The sequence below is a fragment of the Dermacentor variabilis genome, chromosome 3, assembly GCF_050947875.1.
Source record: "Dermacentor variabilis isolate Ectoservices chromosome 3, ASM5094787v1, whole genome shotgun sequence".
NCBI lineage: Eukaryota > Metazoa > Arthropoda > Arachnida > Ixodida > Ixodidae > Dermacentor > Dermacentor variabilis.
The window spans coordinates 54,934,399-54,950,447 of NC_134570.1; the positions used below are offsets into that span (position 1 = coordinate 54,934,399).

Consider the following 16,049-nt stretch of genomic DNA (forward strand, 5'->3'; position numbering starts at 1 on the left):
TTGAGCACACAGTACACAAGAGGTTGTGCAGAATACACATGGGAGTAGCACGTTTCCTACATACAAGAACTTTCTCCTAAGCAGTGTGCCGAGTGACCACCAATAGCAGTACTTGCAATCCACTGAAGTGTCGCATTAGTTTCACTGCTTTTATGTTGTGCTGCCAGTGTGAGCACTGTGCCCACGTGCACTAGCGATCATTCGGAGTGGCGGTGGCATGAATCGTTTGGATGCACCTGTCCGAATGCAGTGAACTGTAAACATTCAGCTAAGTCTCCCTAATATTTGCTGCATGATCTAAGCATTGCGCTTGTCCGTTTACAATACCCAAACCTGGTAAGGTAGCAAGTAAACATTTTGCACGTGTGATGTGAAGACTTGGCACACTGTCTTACACCATCCGTTCCTCAGTCATGGGCCAAGAGAAAAAGCAGGAAACCATGTGGTCTTTGTTTCTTTATTTCCCAAAGAACGAAAAAAAGAATGTATATATAAAATGTGAGCCGTTTAAAATCCAACAATTTCTAATTACAAGAAACCAATGACTCCCATGGCTACAAGGACTTGAAAAAAAAATGCTTTTTTTTTCTGCTGTAAATATATTTTCCATTTACCACATATTTTACAACAGGGCTGTTTATTTACACACAGTTGACAAGCACAGCCTGAAAAACGAGAACTGCACTGTAAAAGCAGTGCAGAACACACTTCCACTCCGTGTATACACAAGTATGTATTATTACAAAATAGCAACCCCAATGCAACTGCCCTGATGTGTCACAGTGTCCAGTACGACACAGAGGGCCGAAAGACCTCGGCCTCTGCCACAGGTAGGAAGGAATGTTGGCAAGAGGTACAGAAATGTTCCGGGGGAAAAGAAAATCTTCAGGAACGAAAAACAAAAAATAACTATGCACGAGCAGTCACTTTTCATTGTCCTTAACTCGAAGGAAAGAAGAAAGAAAGAAGGGGGAAAAGCAGCCCAGCCAGCTACCCATCATCATTGCAGCAAGCCTAACAGAGAAAAACCACATACACACAACTCACATCAGGCACACATCTCTTGATCAGTAAAGCTGTTTTTCTTTTCTACACTTTTTTTTCAAGGCTGTCTCTTTGCACTAAGGAAACAGTTTGACATGATGAGAGCAAAACAGCCAACGTTTCACAAGTACTATGCCCGCCCCTTTGTTATCCCAACTCAACGATTGCATTTCTCATTTGCACACATGCACTCTGGCCTTCCTGCACAATGGCCTTGTTTGTCAAAAGACAGCTAGGAAAAGAGCCTCGGCAGAGAGAGAGCTGAGACCACTTTTGTCGTCTGCAAGATGCCGCGTGCTTTTGCCTACCAACCCCGGAGGACGCAAGCAGCACATAGCCCGCCTTCAGTGCCTAGCAAGTAGGCCCATCACATGCACATAACTGCGACAGCATGGGATGGCCAAGCACCAAAACTGGGCCTCGAATGGTCGCCGCGACCTGCGGCAGACATACAAAAAGGAGCGGAGATAAAGGTGCGGAGGAAGGAGGGAACCCCCGAGGGGCTTTCGTTGAAACAGACGCGCGAGTTTTTCGACTGCTGCAGCTCCGAGGAGACCAGTCCAGTGAGAGAGGCGGTTCAGAAGTGTCATTCTCCGAGACTCTTGTGGCTGGGAGCAGAGCAGCTGGCTTTCGTGGAAGCGGCAACCAATCATGCGATGATCAGCCACACCAGGAAAATGCAGGCCACCCAGAGGAACACCTGGGACACAATCTGGTCCTGGCGGTGCTCTTGGCTGCCCATAGCTGCAAGGGCCAAAGGTATTCCCAACAACATTTCAAATGCAAAACAGTTCAAATGGACTGATCTGTGCTTTACCGCGTATGTCATGCGCGATGTGTTCTCTGGAGGGTTGTTAAATGTTTAGCTACAGAATACAAAAAGATACACCACATATTCATGTAGTCCTGCATAAAATAGGCTCTAGTTCACTTTTTGCTGTTTTATTTCACTTCGAATGCTGATGGTAAAGTTTTTCCAAGGAGTTACCTCGGTTAGAAAACAGAGCTTTACTGGATAGATCACATGAGCTCCACTGCAACAGGAGCGTTTTCAATTGCTCCAAAGGTGCTCTCGCTAAAGGTAGATTCACACAATAGACCAAGTTGCTGTTTCAGTTCGTGGGTTAATTGACGTAGCTCACCATACCGAATCACGACATGCAGTAAGTACCGTATTTTCCCATGTATAACCTGCACTGCCTACTACAACAGCGCCCCCCCCCCCCCCCCAAACAAAAGTCGGCATGTATAACCCGCAGAAACAACTGCATACAACAACACTAAAATCTTCACAAAGAGTATCCGTTCGCGAATGCACAACTTGTCCACATAATATCTTCAAGAACAAAACTGAATAGCGAAGAACCTGGCCTTAAGATGTAGCTTCACGGCAGCGCGTGCAGCACTGTCGTGAAGCCACACTTCAAGGTGAAATTAGTATATACCCCACACCCCAGCTTTACTGTCACATATTTCGCATTTCTGCTGTGGGTTATATGCGCAAAAATACGATATCCTGCTGCCAAGTCTTTAATGCAATTACTAGTTCAAGAGGGGCAGCCATTGGACAGTGCACAGGCTTCCTCATTACATCACAAAAAAATTATAGGTGGCAGTCACATGGTGTCGCAAACCACTAATGCACGACTTTGGTCAGCATGCCGGAAATCAGTCTGTCAGAGGGTGCAAATCATTATATTAAAATATGAAATCCTCAATCCAGGAGCTCAATGTTGTCGAGTCTCTACAACTCCATACTAAGCGACCACTTGATGCTTTTGCAAAGATTTTCATGCTCAGTGATCACGGTGCATTCACACAACATTCTTATTTAGTTATAATTTTTTGCATACTGATTTCCTTACGGAGTTCAGAAGCAACTATGAACATTTGCTGGTACTGCAGTTTCTGATCTGCTCGCTGTGCGGCTTTCTGCATTCTTATTGTGTGGAAGCTGTTGCCCACCACGAACTGCACTGGAATATGCCCTCTGTATATTTGCAATTTTCACAAGCGTTGTTCTAATCGTTTTGATTCGAGCTCTAGTTGACATACGCAGAAGCTAATTCCTGCTGGCAGACACTTTAGGAGCCAAAAGCGTGCAAATACATTTAATAGCTACACCGACTGTCCCACAGTACTCAGTGTCTATGTTCAAAAGTGAGCACGAAACTTTTTCACGCTTGCTTACATCTAATTTTTTTTTTTTTCAAGAACCAAGTTGCGCATTCAAAAAAGACAACCACAGGAAAAGGCAACAGAGACGGAAATAGCACAATTTCGTCTCCGTCGCCTTTTCCAGTGGTTGCCTTTTTTTTGAAAGCGCAACTTGGTTCTTCAAAGCAATCCACCAAACAGCCCAGCAAGAAGTTCTTCTAAATTACATATGAAATTCCTTTTTAACTGTGATTAGAAAGAGCTCAATACACATCGGTGACAAAGCAAGACCAGGCTGGACTGCTCACTCGGTGGAGGACGGCCGTCACCGAAGTTGAAGGTGGAAGCAAACAGGCCGAAGGGAAAGGCACCAATTCCAAACGACATGTGAAAGCCAGTGTCTCCAAAGCCAAAAGATGTGAAAGACTGCAAAGGAAACATAGCTGTCAGTTTAATCCTGCATTTAGTCATGCAACACGCAGGCACCTGATTACAAACGCATTCTTCTAAAATAAGTTCTTGTGGGATATTTATCAAGCTCACCAAGACAAAAATTAGGAGTGAACAATGTATTGAGAAACTAGGTTACAATGTACATGGGTAGCTTGCGCACTCAAGAATACAATGCACAAGATAAAGAAAACAGTTTGACACTGGGAATATGTATGAGGGTTCACGTCATTCTTACCCCAGGGTGACTTTCTGGTTCAGATCTCTGTCCCGGTGGTCGTGGTGGCAATTTCTCCCTGCAATTAGGAAGCGGAAGAAAGAAAAATCTATCAAAATCGCTCAATTTTATCCCAACCAATGTCTGCAAAAATATATGTGACACCCGATGACAAAATAACAATCTCATGAAGTGCATTACTGTGACGAGTTCAAAATGCAAAATGTGGTTCTCTACTCTTGTTGTGTAGTCAGCTTTCTTAGACCAAATCAAGGCCATCACGAAGACACCATTCATCAAGAAAGCAGCAGGTCATTGGCCCAAGTTCATCACCATCATCCTATATTATGCCCACAGCTGGACAAAGGCCTCTTGCAGCAATCCCCAATCTTGGGTAACCCTATTCTATGCCCCCAAATTTCCCGCTTCCGCCACATTAGCTCTTTCTTAGCCGTCCCCTTCTCTTGTAACCCATTCTCTTACTCTAACGAACCACCGGCTATCTGCTTTACGTATTAAACATCCTGTGGAACTCCATTTCTTCCTCCTAACTTTGTTTAGGATTTCTGCTACCCCCCCCTTTCTCTCCAATGCACAGCACAGTCTTTTAATGTTATGCCTACAATTTCCCTTCCCATTGGTCCTTGTGTGGTCCTTTACTTTTTCCTCAAGCTTCTTTGCTATGTTAACCTACAAGCTTCTGATCCAGGTGTTAGAGCAACCAGAATGCTACCGGCACCCAGGTTCATGGCATGCAGTGAACTAGGAGCAGACGCAATGCAATGGACTAGTGCTCACCTGGGGTCTTGTTTGGAGCCACCCCTGCCATACAGGGGGATCACCTTGTCTCGGCTGATGCCTGCCTTGCACACTGGACATACCTGGCGGTTCGGCCGCGTCTCCAGCCACTGGTGCAGGCACGGCCAGCTGCAGGTCGACAAATTGCAATTTGGGAGAAATGAACATTGGGGAACGCTGTGTTGCTGTTCCCAAAGTGTGATAAACGCACCCGTAAGACTTAAATTCGGCACAGCACGAAGGTGGTTGCCTCGTTTGGATGATTTCTAGGCCACTGGCCGAATAGAAGATAAAACATTTTGACAGAACTGCCTGTTTAGTTGGCCTAATTATTTTGAAGTTAACATGTCAAACCAGAAAAGTGGGATTTATGAACCCCCTTACTGCATGAACGTGTATTGTGAAACAAGCCTTTGTTTAGACCAGGTATGCCTAAACCAACATCCCTTTTCTAAAGAGACACTTGGTTGCAGATGTATTAGCAAAAGGTTGTCACTATGAGTGATACACCATGCAGTTATGGGCATACTTTCTTGACTATGCAAAAAGGACATTTCGATTGCAGAAAACTTACAGAAACTATGAGAACCAGTGAAAAGAAACTTGACACATCGCTTTAACAGATGGAGTGTATTACTCACAGCTCCAGCTAGTACAAGTTTCATTAAATTTTGATGATGTCATCCTTGAATGACTGATTCACATGTTCAATATTTAGGCCGGATCATTTATAGACCTTGGTTTTATGGTAATTTGCATTATCTTTGCAAGTTTGGATTGTGCTGAAAGAAAACTTTCTTCCTCTTCTTTTGAGAGTTATTTGTTGCTTCTATTGTTACAAACTCCTGGAACATGCTAGGCCCCACACTATCTTCATCATGAACACTGCTGCCATTTTTTACACAGATATAATGAAGCACTGGACATAACGAAGTATATCTAAGATGTTTCCCACCACTATCAGCATGCAACGTACTTGTGCTTATGATGACTACAATGCAGGTATTTTTGTGTCAGATGCGACTTCATTATATTGAGCGTTGACTGTTATTGGACTCTTTAAAAAATTTTACCATATCAACAAGAAGTTTGCAAACTTTGCAGATTAAGTGAGAATCTTCAGACTTAGCCACTGAAATCGTTTTCCCAGCAAATACATACATTGCAGAAGTGCAACAGCACATATTCAAGGAATTCAAATGACAATCTTGACTGTTGCGCCATTTCTATGCATTGTCACATCATTCACTTTCAGCCTAAATGCTCACTGCAAACCTCTTATGTAGAAGAAGTGCAAAACAACCTGCCGCGGTGGCTTTGTGGTCGCAGTGTTCTGCTGCCGGGTGTGTGTTCGATGCTCAGCTACAGTGGCTGCATTTTGATGCAGGCGAAATGCAAAAATGCTTGTGCACTAAAGATTAAAGTGCATGTCAAAGGACCCCAGGTGGTCAAAGCTAATCCGGAGACCTCCACTATGGCATCTGTCACAAACCCAGTGATGCTTTGGGAAGTTAACAGGAAGAGTTAGCTCAGGGCCAACTCCGTTACTGCCTATTCGAATACATGTAAAATGCAGAAATGCTTTCATGAAACAACCCCTGGACCAATTTGAATGAAATTTGTTGCATTTCAAAGCAAAAATTAAGTTCTAGTGCCTGTAATATTTTAGAAAAATTGCAGAAAATTTGTAAGTTTAGTAAGAAGGTAGAAGCACCAAATTTACAAATCCTTAACTCTGCACTAAAAACGGACATTGCAGTCCTGTAAACTGCATCCGTTAGAGCACCTAAAGTGGACAAATTTGATACATGAAATTACAGCTTACATAATTTAGAGGCAATGTTTACGACAGTTTCACAAAAGTCCCATTCACATATTACTGGTACACTCATGGGCACTGTATAATGATAAGTCAACTTTGTCCGGTTTAGATGTATTATTAGGAGCAATTCACAGAATTGTGATATTAATTTTTATTGAGCTATAGTTGTAAAATGCAATAATTTCATTTTATGAAGCTGTGATTCTCAACAATCTTTATTACAAAATCGAAGATCTAAATCAAGATCCCACTGCCTACAGTCACTATATTTTAGTTTTTTCTTTTATATGCAACAAACTTCATGAAATTCGGTGCAGTGGTTGCCGAGAAGAGCTATTTCTACATTTCCATGTATTTAGATAGCAGCCCCTAAGCTATAGGTTCCTCAAAAACTGAAATAATAAACTGCAACATAAAACTTATTGACTCACGTAGATGGCATAGACCATCATGGATGTAGACACGAAAGTAGCAATACATACTGTCTTTTCCTCCCGTGAAAGTGCTTGGTGACGCTGTGTACACCATGGGGAGGCGTAATTAGTGCTACAGCTCGCTTTCACCTTTTATACTTGCATGCGTGTATAATCTCGTACATTTATCATCCTCGCCTATGTGCATTTTGTATTGTACAGCCTGCTTTCACTGTATCTATATGCGCATCTTATCTCATCTGGGTGTCAATCTCATTTGGTTGCCTGTATGCGCATTTTATCTCGTCTGAGCATCACTCTTACTTGGAACGTCTGTATGCGCATATCCACCACCTCATCTATCTATCCACTACCTCATCTGCGTATCATTTTCATCAGTGCACCTACACGTCTAGGACAATATCACAACTTTTCATCAGTTCTTTGAAACTCAGCGTATGGGAAAGCCTGCACTCTCTACTTGTATCTCTGTGGTCCTGCATACCTTGGGACTACACAAGAACCTAATTTACTCCTCCTAGTTTACTTGTTCACTGTTGTGCTTGGGTATTCTAAACATGTACAGCTTGTTATAATCTTCCATTATTTTCTTATTATTGCTATGTAAAAATGTGCAGCCATAAACATACACATGACTAAATATCCTTTTCATTTCAATAAAAATAAATAATTAAGTAAGGATTTAAAGAACCCTCAAAAAAGAAAAAAAAAGAAGGTGTATTCTAGGTTAAAAGTGTGCGCATCTACAAATGGCTGAAAACAGCCCATAAATGCCAAGACACGAATAAAAACATTAAATTATTCTCTTTTTACAAATTAAACATGTACCCAATTTCCCCCATGTTTTCACTGCTCCTAACACGCGCATGGATGCTCAGTAGCTTTCACCTAATGCGCTTAACCAGGGCTCCCACTTTCCCAACTTCACTTTACACTAGCTATGCACCTGGCAAGTGTACTATCATGACAGAAAGGAACGAGAAGCAACGAACAACGCCTCTTAATGACTGGTTATTTTGAACTGGAGAGCGTGATCACGATGCAACCAGGCACTCAATGTGCTGCAGTCCCCAAAGGAAAGTAAGTGTCTGGTGAATGAACCACTCTAGTTTAACACGCACAAGGAAATGTGCCTTGTAGTTTGCATTCTTGTTTCATCCTGGTACAAAAGTATGCAGAGTGCAGTCCACTGCTAAAGAGAGCACTGTGACATGCGGCTCTCTCTCTTGCTGGCCGGCTAAAGCAAGCGCCGGCTAAAGCAATGTCAATGCACTGCGCCAATGTAAGAAAGGTGCCAGTGCAACCAACCATAAGTGATGCATGAGATTGTACACTTGCAAGAGGGAAAATTTTGCACACACTCTGGACTTATCTGTTCCCTTTGGAGTATTGAGAATTTTTGTGGCTACAGATTCAATTTCTGCCCAAGTAACATATTAGCAAGTTATAAATTCGAATGCTAATTTGCTGATGACATGTTGCTGAATACGGTACATAACATTGAATCTGAAAATTTTTAAAACATTAAATAAGCCTTCAATAAGGATAATTAGTGTTTATCAGGCAACATGGCCTCTTCATTGCTGTCACTGTCCCTTGAAGACACCTCGTATCAGCACAGATGTCCTATGAATTAAAGAGTTCATAAGTGGTTCTTGAATTTCTGCGTTGTTGAACAAGTTCGCCAGATTTTTAGTGCTTGTCTGCCGTGTCAGCGAACAAGCGACACCACAGTCAATAAGCTTTAGCTCGCCGTTTGTCGTAAAAAAAACAAAACCCACCTTTAACATTTCGTTTTACCAACTAGATATGTATATGGCGCAAACGGTGTATGGATGTTTCATGCTTACGAATTACTTCGGGCAAAGCCAGCAGTGTGCTTTGCTGACCACACGAGCGCACTTGGGCACGGCACTTAAAGAGTTAACAGTGGACTTCACTGTACACAAGCACTGGACACACATAACACTGATAGTCTGTAACGGCGGGATACACTTGAACCAGTTTCTCAACGCCTCGGAAAATTAGTAACAAAACACATTTCAGAGAAATGATACGCAAAAGTTGTGGGGTCTCAAACATTCTCTTGGGACAAAGGAATGACAACACAGCAGTGCAAACAATCGCAAGGGCGTTTACTGCACCTTTCCCACACCAATGCCAGCTAGCCAAACTACAGCCAATAGAACATGCCAATGGGCGCTCACGAAGTTCAACTTACCGCGACAGGATAGCGAGCGAATATGTTCGCGCCCCACACTGGACACCAATGCCTAATCAGTCGCACGTACGGCCAACATTTGTATATGTCCATTATGGTGTCCTGCTCCTAAGCCTTTCGCAGGACAGTCCTGGGTCCAGCTAGCCGACCCCAAACCAAAGAGGAACTGGCTACTCCCTTTTGCGCCTGAGTAACACCGCCGTTACATGGTGTTACCAGTGCAATGCTTGCATAATTTCTCATACTAGTCTGCAACCACACTGACCGCCACTGGTGCAAAGCCAAATTAAAGGATGCGTGAAAGTCAAGTGTCCCCACAAGGTTGACAGAAAGTTGGCACATTTTTCCAGTGTTTTGTCTGCATTTGCCTTACCAGAACAGGTGGCCGCAGAGACTGACCACGGCATCCTTGGCTGTGTCTAGGCAAATGTTGCACTCGAAGCTGCCGTCCTGCTGGCCGCTTGTACTGCCGCCTTCATCGTTGCTTGAAGAGGCTGACGCCCCTTTCGTGTTTTCTGAAGTCACCACCATGCCCCTGCATGAACAGCATAAACCATCACTAGCACGCGTATGAAGGCTCAAGCGAGCAAACTAATCACAAGGAAACTAATTCTGCTAGCAACAGAAGTTAAGTGCTTTCCAGAGCCTGCTGCTATATATTACAAAAAGCACGAACCACACCAAACCACCAATGCTCCCAAAGGTAGGGAGTACCAGTGTCACCAGGTGCCAGTGCAACATCTGTGTACCAAGTTACACCACTTGTGCAGCATGTTCCTTTCCACATAGTCACCAATTATACATGCTGCATTCACAAAATGAACAAATACCAACTAGTGCAGTCTATCCTACTCTATAGGGACGTGTGCCTAATGTAAGAATAGCTTTTTTTTCTTTCACTTCACAGGAATGCACAGAAATTTTAGTTGCAATGTGCAAGAAATTTTCTGCCTTGTGGCATCACTGACAATCACAGTATGCTTAACATACTATTTTTGCTAAATGACAATGGCAGTGTTTATTTGCAAGTATTTTCAAGCAGCTAGCGGCCATGCTAATTACTTTCTTGACATGTTTCATACATTGTGCCACAATTTTAACAGCAAATGGTTATACTGTTGTTGAAGTTCATAACACGTCAATAGCGGTGATGTGAAAGCTAAACCTTCCAACCATGCCTTCAAGTATTGGGTGTCTTCCCTAATTATGCATCTGCAAAGACAAAGGTGCGGTTGCCCCAGGGGAGAAAAGCAAGCGACTGACAGACACCTTTACAAATTCCTGCAATTCGTGTGCAACGGGTTCCGGGTGACTGAGTTATCTCCCTCCAACTGCTGCCAAAGAACAAAGACAGGGATAAGAAAGCACACAGAAGAAACAAGTATTGCTGGCAATGAAATCTCTGATAAGCACAGTCCACTTTATCGGCAAGGCTTTGTCTCTTGACTGTAGAGTCTAGAGACAGGAAGTTTCAGAGTCGCCAGGCATTAATACGCTGATGCATAGTTTGGCAGCTTAGTCAAGAGGACTTTCAGTGAGCATTGCTGAACCGGAAACAAACTGGAAGACAAAGAAAATGAGCATTTACAATATGGCATATGTTTCTGCCTGCACTGCAGCTGTTTGTTTTTTTTGCAACAGGGACCTGACAAACAGGCACTGAATGTTATCTCACCAGTGGATGTACGATAGCATTCTTCACACAGCTATGCATCCATAACAGTACTTCATTGTCCATTGAGCAGATCAACAAAAGTTTAAAATGATATTATTGGGTTCGATGCCCTTAAACTGCACGGTGCGTTATGAGAAATGCTACAGTGGAGAGCTGCCAATTACTTTTGATCTTCGAGCTTTTGAGCTTCGAAGGATCGCAACTCTACAGTGGGTCACGACGTTGCAGGTGGAATATGACGAGTGACCCAACAGTGGGTCACCATGCACAGGAATGGAGACATCAAAAAGTGCTGCCGCAGTGAGCATGTCAAGTGTATAAATATGCTGCATGCCATTTTCCAGAGAGAAATTTGTTGAAGATCGGCACTGTGCGCATCTACTTCTGTTTGTCTTGTCCACCTCGCACTGTTCCTATACTGGTGCTCAGCAGCAAAACACCATAGCCACTATACCGCCATGGCAGGTACCAACAATTCATTGATTCATGAAGTTCATCCCAAAGCAATTCCAGGGATCTAAGAGACGCTGAAGTGGAGTGCTCCGGATTAATTTTGACCACCTGGGGTTCTTTAACCCTTTGAGACGCTGTGTACATAATTGTGTACATTGAAAGCTCGCATGTTTTCATCAAATAGTGCCGATTTCGTGATTCTAGCCAAATTCTCCACTCTTTGCCTAGCAACTGTGGAGGGTGCGGCACCATACAGCGAACGCAGATATAACAAATGTCGAAAATGTTCAGCAAGAAGGCACGAGATTTGGCATCACCAGATAAGCTATCTTTCGCGACCCTATCACCCATGGTCTGAGATACATTCAAGGTAGATCCCAGGCCATGTAACGTCCATACTCAATACAATGTAAGGCGCAGGGTAGCCCAGGCTCGTTCCCTGTTAAAAGTGGCTGCGGCTACTCTGAATCTTGCATGTTTTGTTGACGCTGCCCAGTACGGGCGCTCTGATCCACAATGCCGTAGTTTCGGTTGACTCCAATGCCACTCTCATTAACTCAGCATCCATGCGGAAGGTCTCTGCAACAGTAGCCGAGCAGGTTGCTGTAGCTATAGCACTGAAGGACCCTCTACGTCCAAATATCTTTACAGACTCCAGGTGTGCAGTCCGAGCGTTGGCCTCCAGCTCGGTCTCAAAGGAGGCGGCAGCCATCCTCGGCAGCGACGGGGCTGCTGGTTTTCATATCATCAAATGGTTCCCGGCCCATATGGGAATCAATGTATGTACACTCTGAGGTTGTTAACGCCAATGAGTTGGCCCATGATCGTGCGTGAGGTCTTACGCACCACGGTGGTTCCGGTGGATTCACGGGCGGCGACGTAGGACTGTACAGGGATTCGATTCTCACCTTCCATGAAACCTTGGCACATTATCAACTTGCGCGGCAAGCCTTTCCGCTACTACATCCTAAACTTACTAGGCCACAATCGTCAGCCTTTCGCATGCTCCAAACGGGGTCGTTCCCCTCCAGGGGCCGATTCAGTCGCTTCACGTCTAATGCAGAACCCCACTGTCCAGACTGTGGGGAGGCATATTGCTCTTTACCTCATATGCTCTGGCAATGCCGTGCTATATGCAGCTCATCACTTACCACTCTAACCGACTGGGAGGCAGCCCTTAAGAACGGCGACCTCTCAGAGCAACTACGGGCTGTCCAGAGGGCCTGCGACAGGGTGGAGGACCACAATCTTCTTGCGGCCCAAAGGTTCCTCAGGATCATCAATAAAGTTTTTTGTCTCTCTCTCTCTCTCTATATATATATATATATTTTTTTTTTTCCTTTTTTCGTTTTATTTGTCTGAGGCTGTCAAAATATTACCCATATAATGATGATGCGCATGTCTCAAGATCACACCTGCACTCGCCGAGCATCCTCTGAGATACGAAATCTACGTGTGGCCACAAACATGTACAAAGTGTCATAGAGGATGCATTCGGAATGCTGCATTCGAAGCTGTGCGCAACTCGGCTAGCTAATGAACTGCCTGTGTATCTCTGCAGAGATTCTTGTGCTGCAATCCTCCTCGTTTTATGCCAAGAAACTCGACAATGCGAACAAGAAATATGTGGAAAAGCTCCCGGGTAAAATGCATCTAGAAATGTCTTGGAGAGGGAATCAAGTGATGACAAGGAGAATAATGGTGTAGGAGTCGATTTTGCCAGCTCCACTTGCATTGAATATGCAGATTAAAAGAATGTGTAAGATGTGGGATTTACAGGTATCTCTGGCACTGTGGGAAATTGTGAAGGAACATTTCAATGAAAGAGATTACCTTTTCTTTCATAACAGCTTAACCAGTTTCTAAAAGAAATTAACCAGGCCTTCTACAACTATATACAGTGTCTCTAAAGGCAGCAACTGGTGTATTGTAAATAAGACTGATGGAAACAAAATTTTGTGCTTACTGCATATTTGTTTATGCTCAAAATTGCGACAAGTTATTGGCCCGCCATCCAGCTGTTCGTTTACTTACAGATGGCAAAACAGTTCCTATCCATGGAGCATCTGGCTTGCATGTATTCAATGATGCTTTCTTCTTATTATTTTGTTTTCTGCAACAATTTTTTTTTTTTTTTTGTCAGAGCCAGTTAGACCTAAAATGCAACCTGTCTTATCATAAAACCTGAGGGCAAACAAGGCAGCAGTAAGCACAAAAACTTGTTTTCCAGAGTTTTTCAAATAGAAATGCAGCAGGTTTCTTAATTTTAATTGCAACTCTGACATTACTCGGTTCAGAAGAAAGACTACACAACGATTACTGAGTTAAGTGAGGTTAAATTTGGACATGCTGCAGCGGTTGCTTCCAACATGACATCATTTATTGCTTGCACAGTTATTCAACACAAACAACTACACGAGCTATTACACCCATACAGGGCATACGGGGCCAGTGCTCTGGGTTGTTCAAGTCTGTGTACGACAATACCCTTGCCTAACAACCGGGCATCGGCGGAACGCGCCGGAATAACAGAGGTGCAACTAGAGGTCAGGATTTAATGGGTAGCGCGATCAATGACAGAGGAAACATACTAAAGGTGGGCAACAAAACAAAGAAGAAAAGCGACGCCCTTACGACCTGAACGGCACGCGGGAGAATTATTAACTCGTGCAACGGGAAAGATGAAGTAAATAGATATATCGGCATTAACATTTCGATCGGGCGACGGCGGATCTGGTGGACAGTGTGAACCCGCGTTCGTCATGCGACTGCGCCGCAAGGTCGAATTTCCGTCTGTGTGTGCGCGCGTTGAGCGACGTCCTCGACCGAGCAGTTGTTGGCAGCAGCAGCAGCGAGCGAGCGAGCGGGCGAACGGCTGCTCGTCGCGGCGCCATAGCAGCACGTTGAAGCGGTTGAACAGCCTTCTGTCGGAGTTGTCCTTTTTTTTTTTTCCTTCTTTACTCGACTACGGCGCCCCGTCAAGCGCGTGTACAAACTACACCTACGTTTCCTCTGTTGGGGTGGGATAAATGAGGGGGGGGGGGGGGATCGCAGTTATCGAACGTTGCGGATTTCGTTTCGCCCTTATTTCTTCTCTTCTCTAACGTCTCGCTCCGGAATAGTGTCCCCCTTCCCCTGTATAGATTAAACGGGGGACACTACTCGCGAAAAGTGTCGCGTCTTGTCAATCACCAGGGTGCTACTGCATGCACTGCGTGCACTCGCGCACTACATACGTGTTTGTCGGGATGCAGTCGCCAGCGAGAGATAAGGGTGGTGGGGGCCGCAAACGAGACCATTCGCCGGCGTCACCAGCCAGGGGCCGATATACTACTACTTTCCTCGGCACCAGCGCAGGCACCGCGAGAGAGCGTACGGACGCCTGCCTGGCGCGCCAGGCTATTTCTATATAACACTCGCAGGAAGTAAAAGTCGGAAATGGGCACACGTGCTCACCGTCCGGGGTGAGAAAGATATATATATAAAGGAGAAGAAGAAAACAAAGAGAAAAGAGAGAATGTAGGTTGTCCGGGAGTAGCGTGTGCCGAAAAGAAACGAGGCGATCGCTTCACTCGGCCCCTGGGACGCGGGCCGCTCGTCGATACTGTGGCCGCAATCGAACTCGTCGGATCCGCTGTCCGGCGATCGAGTCAGATGCACGATACGTAACGGCCGACGAGGCCGATGCGGCCCATTCAAGGTCTTGTTTCTTTTTTATTGTTGTTTTTTTCACGGCGCGGTTATATCATATGACGCACGGCAGCGATCTTTCTTCACAAGAATGGGGGGAAGGAACAACGGCGGTGGGGAGGTCGCAGAGACGTTTCGTAGGTCTGTCGCAAGAAACGCGCGGTTCCTGACGTATGCCTGGGCAACGGAGACGTAACCCCAAGCGCAAGTTGCACCTTACCTCGAGCCCCCTCGCAGAGCGCGGGCGGCGGGCTTGTTTCGGCAGGACGACCGGGGAGACCACCACAGGCACCACTACTTTCACTGCCAGAGACGAAGCGTGCTCGAACCAAAACGATCGACGTTCACTCACAGTTCGACGGGATGCACCGGGCAATTCCTCGTCGCCGACATGGCGCAACAGGCCCCAAGCTACGTGTCTCGCGCGATGGAATTGCGCGACGTTTTCGAGGCAAATTAAATTTACTGCACCTATCCACAGAGCACCTATATATCTATCCTCGTATTTTTCTCTCGTCAACAAAACTCCGTCCACCGAGTCATGGCGTACTTCCGATGACGTAACTTCCTCCTACGTGAGAAAAATCTTTAAAGAAAAGTATAGAAGCCGCTCTACTTTGCGCTAGCCATAAGTCAGAACAATAGACAGCAACGTTTAATTATAATAATTCAGCACTGTTCTTTCTTTAATGTTGTCTTGTTGGAAATGCCACGTACCCATCGCCGTTGCTGTCGCTGATGTCACCACCGATGTCCGCCAAGGGCACGTGACACTCCGTAGCAGACGACATCTTCTTCAGGCAGACAATGAAATCCTACAAAGCACAATCATTGGGCTTCACTTGAGCACGAATAAGCTGTTCACTTCGCTGTGGAATCGCTTGAGCACCATGCCACATTCGAGAGCCACCTGCTTCGCGTGCACTGCAGCCTTGAGTCAGAGACGCAACTGAACGAACGAGTTGAGAGCTCTTGCCGCCCCTACCTGCGCTGCCAAGTATAAGCCGTGCCAGCTATTCCCGACCCAGAGATCTGTATCGCTGTATAGCCGATTCGCCGTGTAAAGGGGGCTTTATCGCCGTGTGCTC

General features: G+C 45.0%; 1 protein-coding gene across 3 annotated transcripts; it reads right to left on the reverse strand.

Moving 5' to 3' along the window:
* Window positions 1-443: 443 nt before the first annotated feature.
* On the reverse strand, window positions 444-15,816 carry LOC142575634 (E3 ubiquitin-protein ligase RNF185-like). Of its 3 annotated transcripts, none has more exons than XM_075685151.1 (6): window positions 15,679-15,816; window positions 9,517-9,678; window positions 4,667-4,795; window positions 3,890-3,947; window positions 3,510-3,627; window positions 444-1,788 (listed from the first exon to the last, which is right to left on the reverse strand). In XM_075685151.1, exons 1-6 carry the CDS (start codon window positions 15,750-15,752, stop codon window positions 1,694-1,696), a joined length of 636 nt encoding a protein of 211 aa, XP_075541266.1. In that variant the 5' UTR covers window positions 15,753-15,816; the 3' UTR covers window positions 444-1,693. The 3 variants fall into 3 exon arrangements, with proteins under 3 accessions (XP_075541266.1, XP_075541267.1, XP_075541268.1); XM_075685152.1 differs by lacking the exon at window positions 15,679-15,816 and adding an exon at window positions 15,314-15,515; XM_075685153.1 differs by lacking the exon at window positions 15,679-15,816 and adding an exon at window positions 15,182-15,505.
* Between the last annotated feature and the right edge of the window lie 233 nt (window positions 15,817-16,049).

Coding starts and splice junctions, on each gene's coding strand:
- LOC142575634 (XM_075685151.1), bottom strand. CDS start 15,752: ATGTCGTCTGCTACGGAGTGTCACGTGCCCTTGGCGGACATCGGTGGT. Junction 9,679..15,678: donor AGCGACAGCAACGGCGATGG/GTACGTGGCATT, acceptor CTGTTCATGCAG/GGGCATGGTGGTGACTTCAG. Junction 3,948..4,666: donor GGCTCCAAACAAGACCCCAG/GTGAGCACTAGT, acceptor TCCTAATTGCAG/GGAGAAATTGCCACCACGAC.